This window comes from Solanum stenotomum, chromosome 5, assembly GCF_019186545.1.
Source record: "Solanum stenotomum isolate F172 chromosome 5, ASM1918654v1, whole genome shotgun sequence".
Lineage (NCBI taxonomy): Eukaryota > Viridiplantae > Streptophyta > Magnoliopsida > Solanales > Solanaceae > Solanum > Solanum stenotomum.
In genome coordinates, this window is record NC_064286.1 from 3,696,778 (window position 1) to 3,711,880 (window position 15,103).

The 15,103-nt window shown below is 31.6% G+C and overlaps 1 protein-coding gene across 1 annotated transcript; it reads right to left on the minus strand.

Moving 5' to 3' along the window:
* Positions 1-279: 279 nt before the first annotated feature.
* LOC125864694 (conserved oligomeric Golgi complex subunit 5) lies at positions 280-7,190 on the minus strand. Its single transcript, XM_049544725.1, has 3 exons — positions 5,943-7,190; positions 3,515-3,988; positions 280-1,472 (listed from the first exon to the last, which is right to left on the minus strand). Exons 1-3 carry the CDS (start codon positions 7,080-7,082, stop codon positions 549-551), a joined length of 2,538 nt encoding a protein of 845 aa, XP_049400682.1. The 5' UTR covers positions 7,083-7,190; the 3' UTR covers positions 280-548.
* Between the last annotated feature and the right edge of the window lie 7,913 nt (positions 7,191-15,103).

The window sequence follows — 15,103 nt, forward strand, 5'->3', positions numbered from 1 at the left end:
ACCACAAGTTTGTGCAGAACACCCGTCTTATATTCATTTGCTTCGTGTAAACACAGAGTGCAAGTTTTCCTCTGTGTGTCAACGAGGGATCGTTTCAATAACAACTCGAAATCTTAGCAGCATTGGCCAAAATGTCGACATTGGGGGGTGGGTGGTGGGGTGGGTGGNGGGGGGGGGGGGGGGGGGGGGGGGGGGGGGGGGGGGGGGGATGTCATTATATGACTATTGAACAATGACAAGGAAGACAAAGTAAGAGCATCTCAAAATATTAAGATGGTCAAAATTCAATATAACATTCTTCATGTTTTGAACAAAATGAGGCATTGACTACTATAATCCATCTCTTTGAATCTGTGCACTATCAGGGCAATACTACAAATGTGAAAGGAAAAAAATAATAATAAAAATCATGGCTAAGGGAAATGAAACATAATATATGGTCTTCTGTGAGTTCATAATCTATAACAACATTATTCAAACAAAAATCGCAACGAATGGCGTATACCAAGAAAAGATGATTGGAGCTGTGCATTTTTCTCAAAGTTCCTCTAACGATTCCCGGATAAAGAGGAACCAATTTCTATCATTAAAGGATAGACGGGACTAAATTCTTTGTCTCCTCTTGAACGTACCTTAGCAGCATAATCGTCCAGTGTAGCTTTAATGCCTTTCCAGATCTGGTCCTCGCCTTGTGAATCCATCCATAGTGAATACTGCATTGGAGTAAGTCTATTCCTTTGCAAGGGTGATTGAAGCTCTTCAGGACCGCGTGAGTAAAGATGGTGCAGTATGACACTTGGTGGTAGATCTTGACGAAGTGGGGATGAAGCAAGTTGAGATGTTTCCAGGAATATAACAGGACGAAATGCTCTAAGTGCTCGATATGGGGCACCGAGTTGTTCAACTGGAAACAAGTTTTGGCCAACTGCCAATTCCAGCTCAGCCATGTCCCTGGCTAATCTTAACTTGCCTGATTCTGAGAGAGGTCTAACGAGTGAAGCATGCCTGATGAAAAATATCAGAACTCTAGACGCCATGCTCCTCACGAGGGTAGTACAAATAGTTTCTGAACCTGTAGTCAAACTATTTGACGAAGAAGGCAACAGCCTGGACAGGAATTCACTACGGAAATGGAGAATACTCTTCTGCAACTCTTCCATATAAGGTGATGCATTATTGTCCATAGCAGCATCCATACCGAGACTACCAAAATTTTGATCATGAATTTGCAAGATGCATGACTCTAGTCGATCAAGCATTGATTGGAATAGTGGTGTCACTGAATCACCTGCAACCCCATAGATAGATCCCAGTGCGGGAGACAGAATATCGGTTGCAATAGCTGGTAATCCTGCCACCATAGATGATATGCGGGTATGAATTTCTTGCAGATGCTGACATAACGCAAAGTTCTTCACCTGTGCTGGAGTTGCAGGACCTGTTATCTGTCGTGCCTCAGGCCCTGCAGATATCTGTAGACAAAGTAAATCTATAAAATTCGAGTAGAAGTGCATCTAGATAATAAATTCATTTATCTAAATTTTTAATTAACTCAATTACTCTGACAATGACGTAAGGGAATTCTCAAAAAGCAATTCATCAAGGATGGAAACATTATTGATATCACCAGACCCTACCATCCACCTCCTATTGAGAGAATACAGAAACAATCAACGGAAATCATTTGCAATATGTTGCCAAAGAACAGAGAGAGAGAGAGAGAGAGAGAGAGAGCAAAATTCCACCTGTCCCCGAAATGAAAAAGAAAACGAAGAGAGGTAGTACTTACTAAAATTCAGTAATAAGAATATCAACCATTTCTAATTCTAGTAATCAAAGTAATTCTATTCATTCCAGACATCAAGCTTAGAGTATCAATAATAGCTTACAAAGATTAACCTACTCGAAGTTGCTAGCTGTTTCCTCTATTAAACTTTCAATACTTTCATTTTGGGCGAGTTAGAGTTGAATCAAAAAAACTTCAAACAGAAAATGTAGGACCGACCACAAACAAGTTTTATCAAAATGCAGAATAGTACGAGAAAGAGCAAGAACAGGATGGAAAGAAGAAATATAAACAGAAAAAAGTAAAGTTTCTAGGTCAGTGTTTGCATTTTACAAATCTTAGGCTTTTGCAATTTCTTTTTTCCCTTTCTTGTTTGGGGTGGTGTGATTGCATTGCTTAGCTATCAGTTTCTTTTAATTATTCCTGTTTCAAGAACTTCCGCTATACCTTTCAAGTTTCAAAAACATAACTATGCAAACTTATTTACCTCTTCACAGTTCACACCATAATTATGAACTAGTTGTCTGCAAAGCATAAATAATTATTTTCCATTTCATTTTGAATCGTAATATCATCCAATGTAAATCGAGGAGAAAGTGATCAAATCAAACAACGGTACTCTGAACTAATTCAAATTAGGGTGATTGTAGTAGGTCCTTGGATAAACCTCATTTCTTTTTTTGTATCGACAAGTATGTTATTTTTTTAGGTTAGTTCATGAAAACATTATTAGGTGAGAACAAATTGTTCAAGATTCTTCTATTTGACGTAGAACATAAAGCAATAAAATGTTTGGCAAGGGTTTATAGAAAGGTTTGAGAGGAGATTGGCTACTTGGAAGAAGCTATTCCTCTCAATTGGAGGCAGACTAACAATGAAAAATAGTGTGCTGGGCAGTTTGAGAAATTACTTCATGTCCTTGTTTCCTATTTCTAACGAAGTAGTAAAGCAGGTTGACAAGATAAGGAGAGATTCTTGGCTGTGACCAACACAAATTCCATCTAATAAAATGGAATATGGTAATTAAACCAAAAAGTCTCAGTGGAATGGGAATGGAAATCTGCAGATGACTTTGTAATTCAACTTTTTGACTTTGTTGGATCTTAAAAGTTTTTAGCAGAAGTCAACCTGACTTTGCAATATTGCATCCACTGGATGCATCATATCGATAAAAATAAAATTGTTTCTTGAACAAAAAGAAAAAAGATTCTTCCATTTGAGGTTCGTGGAAAATGATCTGCAGTAAATCATAGGAACTTGCATCAATGCAAACTCTTTTTTTTTATAACATGCAGCAAACTCTTTTGGATACTTTTTGTTCAGCTTAGCTATAATATATACTGGTCTTACTCTAAAATCTAAATAACAACATGCTAAATTAGAGGAACTTCCACCCCTAGACCTAACCCTGTTCCTTTCCCCTGATTGCAGCACTTTCTAGTTGATGTATGAATGAACTTGATTCTAAATTTCTGGAAATGCAGACCTATCTCTAGTTTCTTCATATACAAACAGGCAACTCTCCTTCATTTCCACTCAACAAATAAAAGCAGTTGTATTATTCAAGTGTAAAAATGCTGCTTCAAATGTTCAACATACCCCAAACAGCAGATATTACATAAATCATAAAGATAGACAGTGAGCTCATGATATACAATTTTGCTTCTTAAAGTTATAAACAGTGTTTTCTTCCAAGAACGTTCTGTCATACAAATTTGAAAAAGGTACCTGGTATTCTGTTCTTTCTGAAAGCAGGAGCAGAACTTTGTTGATCTCACGCAAGACAAGAAGAGTTAACCGAGCATCCATCTGGACGGCTTCTATTTCTTCTTGAATTCGTGATATAATCCTTGCTATGTGATCTTTTGAAGGAACAGTTCCACGACTGGACACTGGAAATACAGTATTAACAAGTTCTGAAAGACGGCTCAGACAGAGGGTTAGAAAAGCAGTCTGGAATATTTCAATGGAAGATAACATTTGGTCCTTTGCTTCTGAACTGAGAGCTGGTGGAACTCCTTTGACATCTGTATCACGTGAAATTCTTTCAAGCAGGTTTTCTAACATAGAGAAGAGTTTTGGATATCCAAGAGTGAATATCTCCTTAACAAAACTTGATGTGCTGAAAGTGGACTTCATTTGGTTCGCAAAAGATTTACCCAGTGCCTCCCAAACACGATCTGTCAATATTGGATCACCTTCCTGAAAAATATGTAGTAATGTAAGCAGCCACGGAAAAAAAACCAACATGCTTTTCCTCATGTCATTAATCATCTTACAACTTACTTCCACTCTCTTTAATTTTTCATTTAGCTTTGGTTGGTCTTTCTTGGAAATATATTTGCAATTGAGCATAAGCATTAACCGTTTATGAAAACCATAATTAGGTTTGATTAATCTTAGTGTAATGTGACCAGAAATAACCTGATTATATTTTAAGTGAACCTCATAACGAGCAGCGAGTGTCAAAAGTTCTATGGTTCCGAAGTCCAAACAGGTTCGAAGGCTAATCTAGTTTCTAAAATTCAATGAGTTCATATACGTCTCCACGTAGGCAAGCACTATTCAACAATGCAATTAATTTGAGGAAATAGAGTGGAAAAGTATGGGAGACTGGTTTATCTAAGAAATACGGAAAATTGTTGCACAGCAAGACATAAGAGTTCACTGTGTTTCTTAGTCTATTATTAAGTAAATTAGTAGGTAGAGGCCATTATTTGTTCTAACAGATGAGTGGACCTTTGCACAGTGAAAGGACAAGGCAGCAATTGTTGGAGTAAGACAGCCCCACTCTCAATGCAGGAGTTATATTACACAGGGATTATATGGCAGGAAAGATTTTTGGGGGAGTATTCGGCAAAAATTCATTTCAAAATTTTATTTTGCTAAGATTTAAATCTTTAGGATCATGGAATCAGATCAAATGCACTTCTCATTTCATTGCAGATTTGTTAGCCTTACTTTCTATCAGATTCACCGTTCCTTTAAAAGAAGAATTTACCATACTGTACCTTTGGTAGCAGAAACCATTTTATGGACTGATTAACTTAATATTACCGATGGTTTCCTTTTAATTGTCAAATTAGTCACCCTCAAACACAGGACAATAATTGGGGACAAAAGGACTTGTTGTGACCCACATTACGAGAACAGAACAACATAATGAGGAGTTGACAGCGTCTCATTACCTTGCATGATTTCAGTTAATTTCATCGTTTTCCACGGAATATTTGCTTTTGGAAACTTAAATGTAACTGCATAAAGTTATCTTCATTTCTTTTGGAATGAAAATTTTTTTTACCCTATGGACACAATCAGCTAATCTCTCTTAAAAATTGCTCAAAGTTAGTCTTTTTTTGTGTTGAAGTAGATTTCATTAATAGCAGCAAACAGATGCAAAAGCAAAAATTACAAAAGACAGATTGAGTCAGCTCGTATACAAAAAATGAAGCTATAACTAAAGAGTTGATGCAATCCCAAAAATGATTGTTCATAGTTGGTCCCCTTAGGTCAAAGCAAGGTATAAAGTCATAATCAAGGTTAACTAAACCTAAGTTACCAAATTGGGGCAACAGATTCAAGCTCAATGCTACCACAAGTCATGAAACTTGGGGGCTCCCTGGGGGTAGCCAAAAGAAGAAACTATCCTTTACTTGCTATCAGATTTCACTATTCCTCACGTAGTACTCACCATACTGTACTTTTTTCTGCGAAACTTATACTGACCACTTTTTCCCTTTTAATTGCCTCACTACTCACCCTCAAACACAGGATCAGGATCCCGGGAAAAGAATATCCACATTATCAAAAACAGAAATACATAATGGTTAGTAGTGAAGACAGTCTATCGGTACTTACCATGATTTCATTGTTTTCCATAGAGTATTCTTTTAGATATCCTGAATGTAAACCAACCTTTCTAGCGAAGGTCCTGATAACACACTTAAGCTGGCTCAAACCAGGTCTTCGGTTGCTTCTATCTAGCTATAAAATTATTTTGCAGTTTAACCAATTCTACATTTCCAACACAAGGCAACATATTCAAGCTCAATGTGATCATGCCATTTTAGACTACAAATAGCTCAAAAGAAGAAAGGCATCATATAATATAACTTCTTTGAAACAATTCATATCAACTAGAGATGCATTCACACACCTGCATGACCTCATCAAGCAGCAAGACATGTGTAAAGGGGTCTCTTTTCTTCGATAAAACCCTCTGCAAATGCCAAACAGCAACCACAATGGAATGCAACTGGTCCATACAACCACTCATCCTTTGCCACAATGCATCCTTCGCCTTTGCACTTCCCCCAAACTGTGGTGTCCCACTTCTCTGCACCCCTCCCGGCCCAAATCCGCCACCAACAGATATAGATTTCATATCCAAAGCCGTCGTTATACTCTTCACTCCCATTGCCTTATACTTACTAACTAACCCATCCACAGTTCCCCTCAACTCCCCCATATTATAAAACACCTGAAGCCCAGCCCCAACTTCAGCTTGATTCAAACCTTCAAGTCCTTTTTCCAAAACCTTCATCCCTTCAGCCCGTAATTTTTGCCCAATTTCAAGAACCCATTTGAGTTCCAAATCAACCACATCAATCCCGGCTAAATGGTACTCATTATAAAGCGATAGTATCTCAAAATGTAGCTGAGCAGCTTTCGAAAGATCCAATTTCTCCGGGTCTTGAGTCGAATCCATGAGATCCCTGAGCTTTTTAGACAACCGAATAGTCCTAATTGTCGACTGAAGAAGCTCAGTAGCTGAATGAAGATTCGAAAGCTGAAGTGTCTTCGCTTCAATTACTTGATGAGGATCAGAGAGTTCAGAACGGACCCGACGGAGCGATGACTGAAGAGACGAAACCGACGAACGAAGAGTCGAAAGTGCAGATTCAGCAGCACGTAAGGAAGTAAGCTGATTGAGCAAATCATGATGACGTGTAAGCACTTCATGACGAAGCTGATGGTCAAGGAGACGGAGACCTTCTTGAAGCTTCTCGATACGTGAAGCGGTAGAACCGGAGGAAAGTGCGGCGGAAGAGAAACGTGTGGAATCAAAGTCGGAGGATAGGAAGGATGAGAAAATGGGATCGGAAGTGAAGGAATCGAGAGGGGAAGAGGTAGGCGTGAATGGGGTAAGGCCGGAGGTTGGAGTAGGAGTAACGGTAGCAGTAGGGGTGGGATTGATGGATCTGTCTTTGAAAGTTGAGAGACGTTGAAGGGGAGATGAAGAAGATGTGGGTGTAGATGATAAATGGGTTGATCTCTGAATCGCCGGAGATGCCATTGATTCCGGCCACCGGCGATGTAATAAAATGGTGGCTTTTCTGGATTTTACTGATACTTCTAATCGTTTTGAACTGAGTGAGAATTTGGGTCCGTTTTCCACATTTTCTTAAACAAGTTCTAAAAAGAGGAGTTATTTTATTGTTTGCGAGGGTAGTTATAAAATTAGCATAATTTTATTTTTTTGAAATTTTATTTATGAAATTATATGAAATATGTTATAGTTGTAATTTAGAAAAGTAAGAAATGAAATACTATTAATCATGAACATGGATATTATTGTATTTGTTAATAGGTTTTCTTTTCTTTTCAAGTTAATCAATCGTCTTTTTAGTTAACTTTGGAATTTGTTCTTTAGTCATCTATTTTTAAGTACGAAGAGCTTATGAATTATAGAATTTGATGCCCAAAAAACAAAGTAAGAAAGGTGGGAGATAACGGTTTCACACAAAAAAAAAATGGAAAAATTGTATGAAATAACAAACTACTAATTCAAATTAAATATTATAGCCATAGTTTATTTTATTTGTAATTCACAGCAAACATTCCATTTTTTTGTCATCTGGTTCGGTTTACAATTAGTCATTTTCGGTATACAATTACCCATTCGGTATACAAATGTATAAAATGTGTTTGTGTTTGTATAAAGCGAGAGAAAAGTGTATATACAAATACATATATTTTCGTCCTATACACTTATAATTATACAAATACTGATATTATTATACAAATTACAATGTATAAATAAATTTATACAAAACTGAACAATTTGTATAAAATTTGATGTATCTAGCGAATTATACAAATCAAAAGTTCCATAGCAAACATAAAATTTGATATGNTTCGAAATTTTTCTTTAGTCATCTGTTTTTAAGTAGGAAAAATCACCCCATATACACATTTAAGAATAAATATTACGAGTTTTAAACTTACTTTTAAAAATCTCTTGCTTATAACAGATTATTTACGGGCTATGACATATCAGTTAAATTTAATTTTATTTTTAAATTAAATTATATTTATTTAATAAATTATTAATCTATTTATAGTTTTTTATTATTAATTAATAATAGATAATTAATTTGATTTTACTTCCTTTTAAAAAAAACTAAAATTTTCAGTTACCCAATTTTAGGGATTTTCTTTCCTTGTTTATCGTTACCATCCCCAATCATCGATCACACCACCATCCCACACATTTCTTTACTCCCACACGACTCAACCCACAACCCACTATCAAACCTTCTCCATTCTTTCTCATCTAGTTCAACATCAAAATCGATTACCTATCTTACCCACGATTATTCATCGTCATGTTTAAGAAACAAATTGAAACTCCACAAAAGAGTCCTAGAGTTGACGGAATTTCAACTGATGATACTCATGCTCCATCGTTTAATATATTATCTCAAACATTTCGTCTAAAACTGTTCAAATTCCGGCCACCAGTGGTCCATCTCATTCAAAGAATCAAAAAGATAAAAGTAATGAAGCAAACCAAAGTGCAATTACGGCAAATCAAAGGGGGAAGAAGAGGAAGGGAAAAAAACTTGTTGAAACCCCTCCAAAGTCTGATTCCGACTCAGATTCGAATTTTGTTGGTCAAACAAAAAAGAAGAAAACAAAAAAAACAACAAAGGTTGAAGTCGTTGAAACATCAAAACCTTATACAAGAAGAAAAATAAAAAAGGATGAACCGGAATTACCAAAATCCAAAAAACCCAAAAAAGTGGTTAAGGTGTAATTTATTTAATTTATTTTTCACATTACTCAAAATAGTTATTTTTTATATCACATTATTATTATTGTTGTTTTCAAATTTTTGTTTTTCTGAAATTTGTTCCAAATCTGAATAAAATGTTTATGCATTTGATTATAAATTTAAAATGATGTATTTTGTATGAATTACGATACAACATTGATATGCATATGAATTATTAATTTTGTTTTCAAATTTTATGATCTTATTTAACTACTCTGTATTCTATAGGTACTCCTGGAATTTTTTGAATAATAAGTGTATGAAGTGTGTGTGAATAATATATGTATGGAGTGTTTGTTAATAATATGTGTATGCAATGTGTGTGAAATGAAAATATAATGTATGTCATATTTTTTATAAATATTGTGTATGAAATGTGTGTGAAATGTGAACTATGGTTATTGCTGGAAAGAAAATTGTATATACAGTGTGTGTGAATAATATGTGTATGTTGTGTGTGTGAAATGTGAATATAATTATGTCGTTTCTTTATACATATTGTATATGAAGTGTGTGTGAAATGTGAACTATGGTTACTGCTGAATGAAAATTGAATTTTATGTGTGTGAAGTGTGTATGAAATGTGAAACTATTAAGTTATGTATGATTTGTATATTGTAACTGAATAATACGTGTATGCAAATGATATTTATGTATTAAACTGAATAATATATGTATGAAGTATCTTTTAATGTAGTATACACAATTTTATTTTATAGGAAAGGAAGAGACACACACACTGGTCTTCATGTACCAACATGAATGTGTTTGCTGATCTTTTGACTTTCCTTGGGCAAGAGAGATTTCAACAATTTCTCGAACAAACACCTTTTGGTTTATTCTATGACATGCACCATATAAAGATTCAATGTCAATTACTGTGGCATTTGATGATTCTTGAAAAAGAAAATGTCCGAGACGACATGTTTGTTATTAAAATAAATGATACAGAATTACGATTTGAAAACTAGGAATTTTCGTAAAGACATCTAAATTAACTTTCTTTTGATCTAAAAAAACCCGCACACCAACATCACTGTGGATTCTAACAAGTGGACATCTATCATTTACTAAATATTTTATCTCTAAATCATTTATATTAGTATCTATCATAAACTGCGATGTTATCGCACTTACTAGACCACTATAAAGACTATAAGAATCGTATATAACTCACTCCATTTGAAAATCGACATAATTCCCTGTTTCATTAAAAAAAATTCAAATTAGTCTCACATTATAAACAAACAATTCGAAATACAAATATTATTCAGACAGACAGAACATTACAAAACAATTTTTTATATTCAATCAAAAAACATTTCATACAAATATCATTCAAATAGTACATTCCAAACACTTTCATACTATTTTAATACAAATTTCATACAACAAATATGTATGTCAACAATAAAATTTCAAAATTAATACAACCTTAAAACACTTATCATACAATTCGTCAAAATTTCAAATAACTTTTGTTTTCAGATTACTGGACACGCTTTCATACAAATTTCATACTTTCTTAATATGCATTTCATACATATATCATTAAGACAACTTATTTCATAACAACTTTCAAACTCACTTAATACACATTTCATACAACAAATGATCATACATTACAAATATCTATATCTTATCGTACCAAATAATTCATTTCTAACTCACTAATTACTTCAGAAATGACAACTTCTAATATAACACACTAAAATTTATTATTTAATACCAACTTAAAACACTTGTTATACAATTCGTCAAAAATTCAAATAACTTTTTTTACATCTTACGAAACACATTTTCTTACAAATTTCTTTCCAATAATTCTATTAAACTCATTCATAAATATACAATTACTTTATACTTTAAGAAAAAAACAATACACAAAAACAGAAAATCACTAATATTATACATTTCACAACAGTTAACAAGTAATGATATTATCTTAAACATAGAGACGATTTACAGTTTAATATATTTTTTTTTTCATTTCAATGTAATTTAAAAACAAACACTAAATAATAATAAATAATAACCCAAGATCCCATCTTCCACCATGTTTAATTAGAATTGATACGTAATTGTGCATCTCAATAAAATCAATTTTTTTCAATGAAAAAAACCTTCAATTACTCGATTCTGCTAATTTTTTAGGATGAAGAATTAAGAGAGAGAAACGTTGAAGAAAAAAAGGATATGATTTGATTTTTTATTTTATTTTAACTGATTTTGAGTGAATTAAGGATAAAAAATATTGTTAATTTGTTTGGATCCCTTATTTCATGCTAATCATTAATTATCTACAATAAGTTCAAATTAAATTACAGGCCACAATTTCAGCTTTTTACTTTATTATTTCTAAATTCATTTTTTCTTTTAAATTTTCGTTATCTTTTTTATCAATTTTTTAAGTTTTTTCCAATTAATAAAAGCATTTCTTTTTTTTGTGAATTTGTTATAACCTGAAATTTTTAATGTTATAGCTTGAAAGTCTAAATCTACTGCTATAGCTTGAAAATAGTACTATAATATATGTCATATATTAAATTTACACATTTAAGTACGAAGAGCTTATGAATTATAGAATTTGATGCCCAAAAAACAAAGTAAGAAAGGTGGGAGATAACGGTTTCACACAAAAAAAAAATGGAAAAATTGTATGAAATAACAAACTACTAATTCAAATTAAATGTTATAGCCATAGTTTATTTTATTTGTAATTCGCAGCAAACATTCCATTTTTTTGTCATTTGGTTCGGTATACAATTACTCATTCGGTATACAAAGGTATAAAATGTGTTTGTGTTTGTATAAAGCAAGAGAAAAGTGTATATACAAATACATATATTTTCATCCTATACACTTATAATTATACAAATACCGATATTATTATACAAATTACAATGTATAAATAAAATTATACAAAACTGAACAATTTGTATAAAATTGGATGTATCTAGTGAATTATACAAATCAAAAGTTCCATAGCAAACATAAAATTTGATATGGAGTGCAATTATGCAAACTATAGTTATAACCTACAAATATGATTTTTATGTTTGCTATATGTGAAAGTTGTTTAAGTAATTTTAGAGAGATTTTCTATTTAAGTCAATATATTTTGTTATGTAATCTACTATTAACATATGTTGTTTTTTAATGAATTATCAATTGAGTAAGTTATAAAGAAACTAATCTAGAAGGATATTTCGTGAAATAAGAATAAAATAAAATTATTCTAATAATTAAGATTTGCTCAAATAGTTAAATAATTTTATCATTATTAGTATAAGAATTCGGGAAAAAGAAATAAAGTCATTTTAGTAATGTTCCTATGCTTAAAAAATGCATAATTATCATTCTTCGTCATGTTAAACAAAGCTATGGATTTAGTTATCGATAATAAATATATTGTTATGTAACCTAACTTATGTTACGAATTCGGAAGAATTTAATATTTTTTGTTGAAACTTTGTATATGTACTATGAAACTCACCAAATACATATATACATACATACAAGAAACACCAACTCATTAACATAAATAGATTGTAAGTTCAATGACAAATAAAAGATCATATTATCATTACTCGTTAAAATCTATAAATTTAAAATCTCAAAGTAATTTTTTCCCTAAAACTCCCACTTTGGCAAGTTCCATTTTGCAACAAAACTAACAAAATCTTCTACTATGTTTATAGCATAAAGACGATTTTTGATATATCCTCGATTTATCGACCAAAAATCATAGTAAATGATTTAGCAATCTAATTTAACTTTATCAAAATTAAACTAGTTCAAATTCTTGAATCAACTTGCAGGCCCAACATAAATAGAGTTTTCGGCCCAATATACAACCTAACACGCGTCATATAGCAAACACCTTCTATTAAACTCAACTAGTAGCATTGCACAGAGATTATTAAAAATATTTAATTGTTTGAACACATTACAACATTTTGATTTTATATAAATATAATTGTCATCTTGAATTCAAAAATAGATAAAGATATGTTTCAAAAATCGAAAGTTTAACGACTTTTGGAGTGTTGATATGTGATACTTTTGCCTCTCCTATTATATATAATATATATATTTTTTTAAAAGCTAAAAATTTGACGATTTTTGTGATGCTGACAAGTGACACTTTTGTTTCTCCTATTATGTTAACTTTTGTCTATCCTATTATATATATATTTGATCACATTTCTGGTGATGACCATGTCTCCTATTTTTTTTTTATAGAGAATGTTAACATTTAGCACCTTGATATGTTATCATAAAATATTTATGTAAATAAATTAATATATAAGGTTAGTTCATTTTCTAAATTTGACAATAATATTTTTTTTTGTAAAATTATTCAAAATCATAAATACTCTCATCCTATTCATATTATCCTCTTGTAAGAATTGTACAGATAAAAGAAAAATTAATTGTTACATTAAAATAAAATATAACTTAGAAAATTCTATGATTATGATGATACTAAGCATAGAATTAAAAAGTTTTAATCATTTGAATATCAAATTGTAGGCATGTTATTCAAAATTTTAAAATTATTTCGTACATGTTCCAATGATATTAATCTTTTTAGGGCAAATGCATAAGTAGCCCCAACCTATGCCCGAAATTCTAGAGACACACTTATACTATATTAAGGTCATATTACCCCCCAAACTTATTTTATAAATAGTTTTCTACCCCTTTTCGGCCTACGTGATACTATCAATCAGATAAATTGAAAAATTATCAACACGCGTTGAGCCCAAAAGATAGTGTCACGTAGGCCGAAAAGGGAAAGAAAATTATTTATAAAATAAGTTCGGGGGTAATAAGACCTTAGTATAGTATAAGTGTGTCTCTAAAATTTCGGGCATAGGTTGGGGATACTTATGCATTTTCCCATCTTTTTATCTTCTAAATTTTTATTTAATTTTCTATGAATCTAAATATTATAGAGTTGCAAGATATTTGTTTACTTTCTAAACATAGCTGTCTAGTTTCATTTTTATATTTTAACTATTTATTTCTTTTTTCGTTGGACATTAATTTGTTTTTAATTTTTTCTCCAGAGTAACTGTGAGTATAAATCTGTGGAACCATTTCAATTTTTTTTAAACAGTAACATTTTTTCTTTAATAAAAAAATTAAATTAATTCTATTTAATTGGTTGATAATTTAAAAGTTAAAAATTAGAGATTAATTGTAGCGCTGACATTTGTAGATTATTATTATTAAATATATACTTTTTTACTAATCAGTTTTTAATTATATATATTTAATTGATTTTTTAAAACTCAAAATTCAAGACTCCAACTTGTCTTTTAAAAAGTAACTTTTTAAAAAAAGAAAAAAACAAACAATTTTAATTGGGTAAAAAAATTATAACTTTGTCTTCGAGTTATATAATAAATATTACTCTTCGACAATGTGACTTCTTTAAACGCTTGAACTACAATATTTTTCAATTGAGTATTCGAACATATAATAAATATATTACTCTTCGACACTTTTAATTCATGTTTTTGAATTCTTTTTACTTAGTACTCTCAAATATCTATTAAATAGTCTATCAATCACATAAAATATAGGAAAAAAGATAAATATACTCTCGAACTATGGTAAATGGTATGTACCATTCGTCATACTTTTGAGACATTGGTGTCTCTACAGTAAAAAAAACTAGAGCATATATACCATTTATACTAACGGACATACAACATGTCATAATCTTATCCACCGACCCGACATTAATTAAACATCAGATCGACGGATAAGATTGCGCCATGTGTTCCTATTTAGTCTTCCGTTAGAGTGAATGACATATATGCTCTAATTTTTGGACGGCAGAGACACCAATATCCAAAAAGTATGACGAAGGATATCTACATACCATTTACTATAGTTCGAGGTATATTTGTATTTTTTCCCTAAAATATATAATCAATCTCATCTAATTATATATAACAACCTCTTAACCAAAACATGCCTAAAATTTTATAATTTTTCAACACTTTACATGTAATTAAAGAATGTAACATAATTTAAATAGTTAAGCAAATATATAACATTTTTTTTGAGGTTTCCCATCGAGTGTTCAAATTTATTGAGTCAGACTAAATTCAAATCACGCACGGAGAGGTTCATCCGAAATAATACTTGAGAAGTAAAAAAAAAAAAAGCAAAATTTTGTTTATTTCTTGTACTATTTATATTAATTTTGTTATAAGAATTTTTTTTCTGCATTTCATCAGCTC

What these genes read in the sequence shown, in the direction of transcription:
- LOC125864694 (XM_049544725.1), bottom strand. Translation starts at nt 7,082, where the DNA reads ATGGCATCTCCGGCGATTCAGAGATCAACCCATTTATCATCTACACCC. An exon ending in TGCTTGATGAGGTCATGCAG is followed by an intron (nt 3,989 to 5,942) that starts GTGTGTGAATGC and finishes CATATTTTTCAG; the next exon opens with GAAGGTGATCCAATATTGAC. An exon ending in CAGAAAGAACAGAATACCAG is followed by an intron (nt 1,473 to 3,514) that starts GTACCTTTTTCA and finishes CTTTGTCTACAG; the next exon opens with ATATCTGCAGGGCCTGAGGC.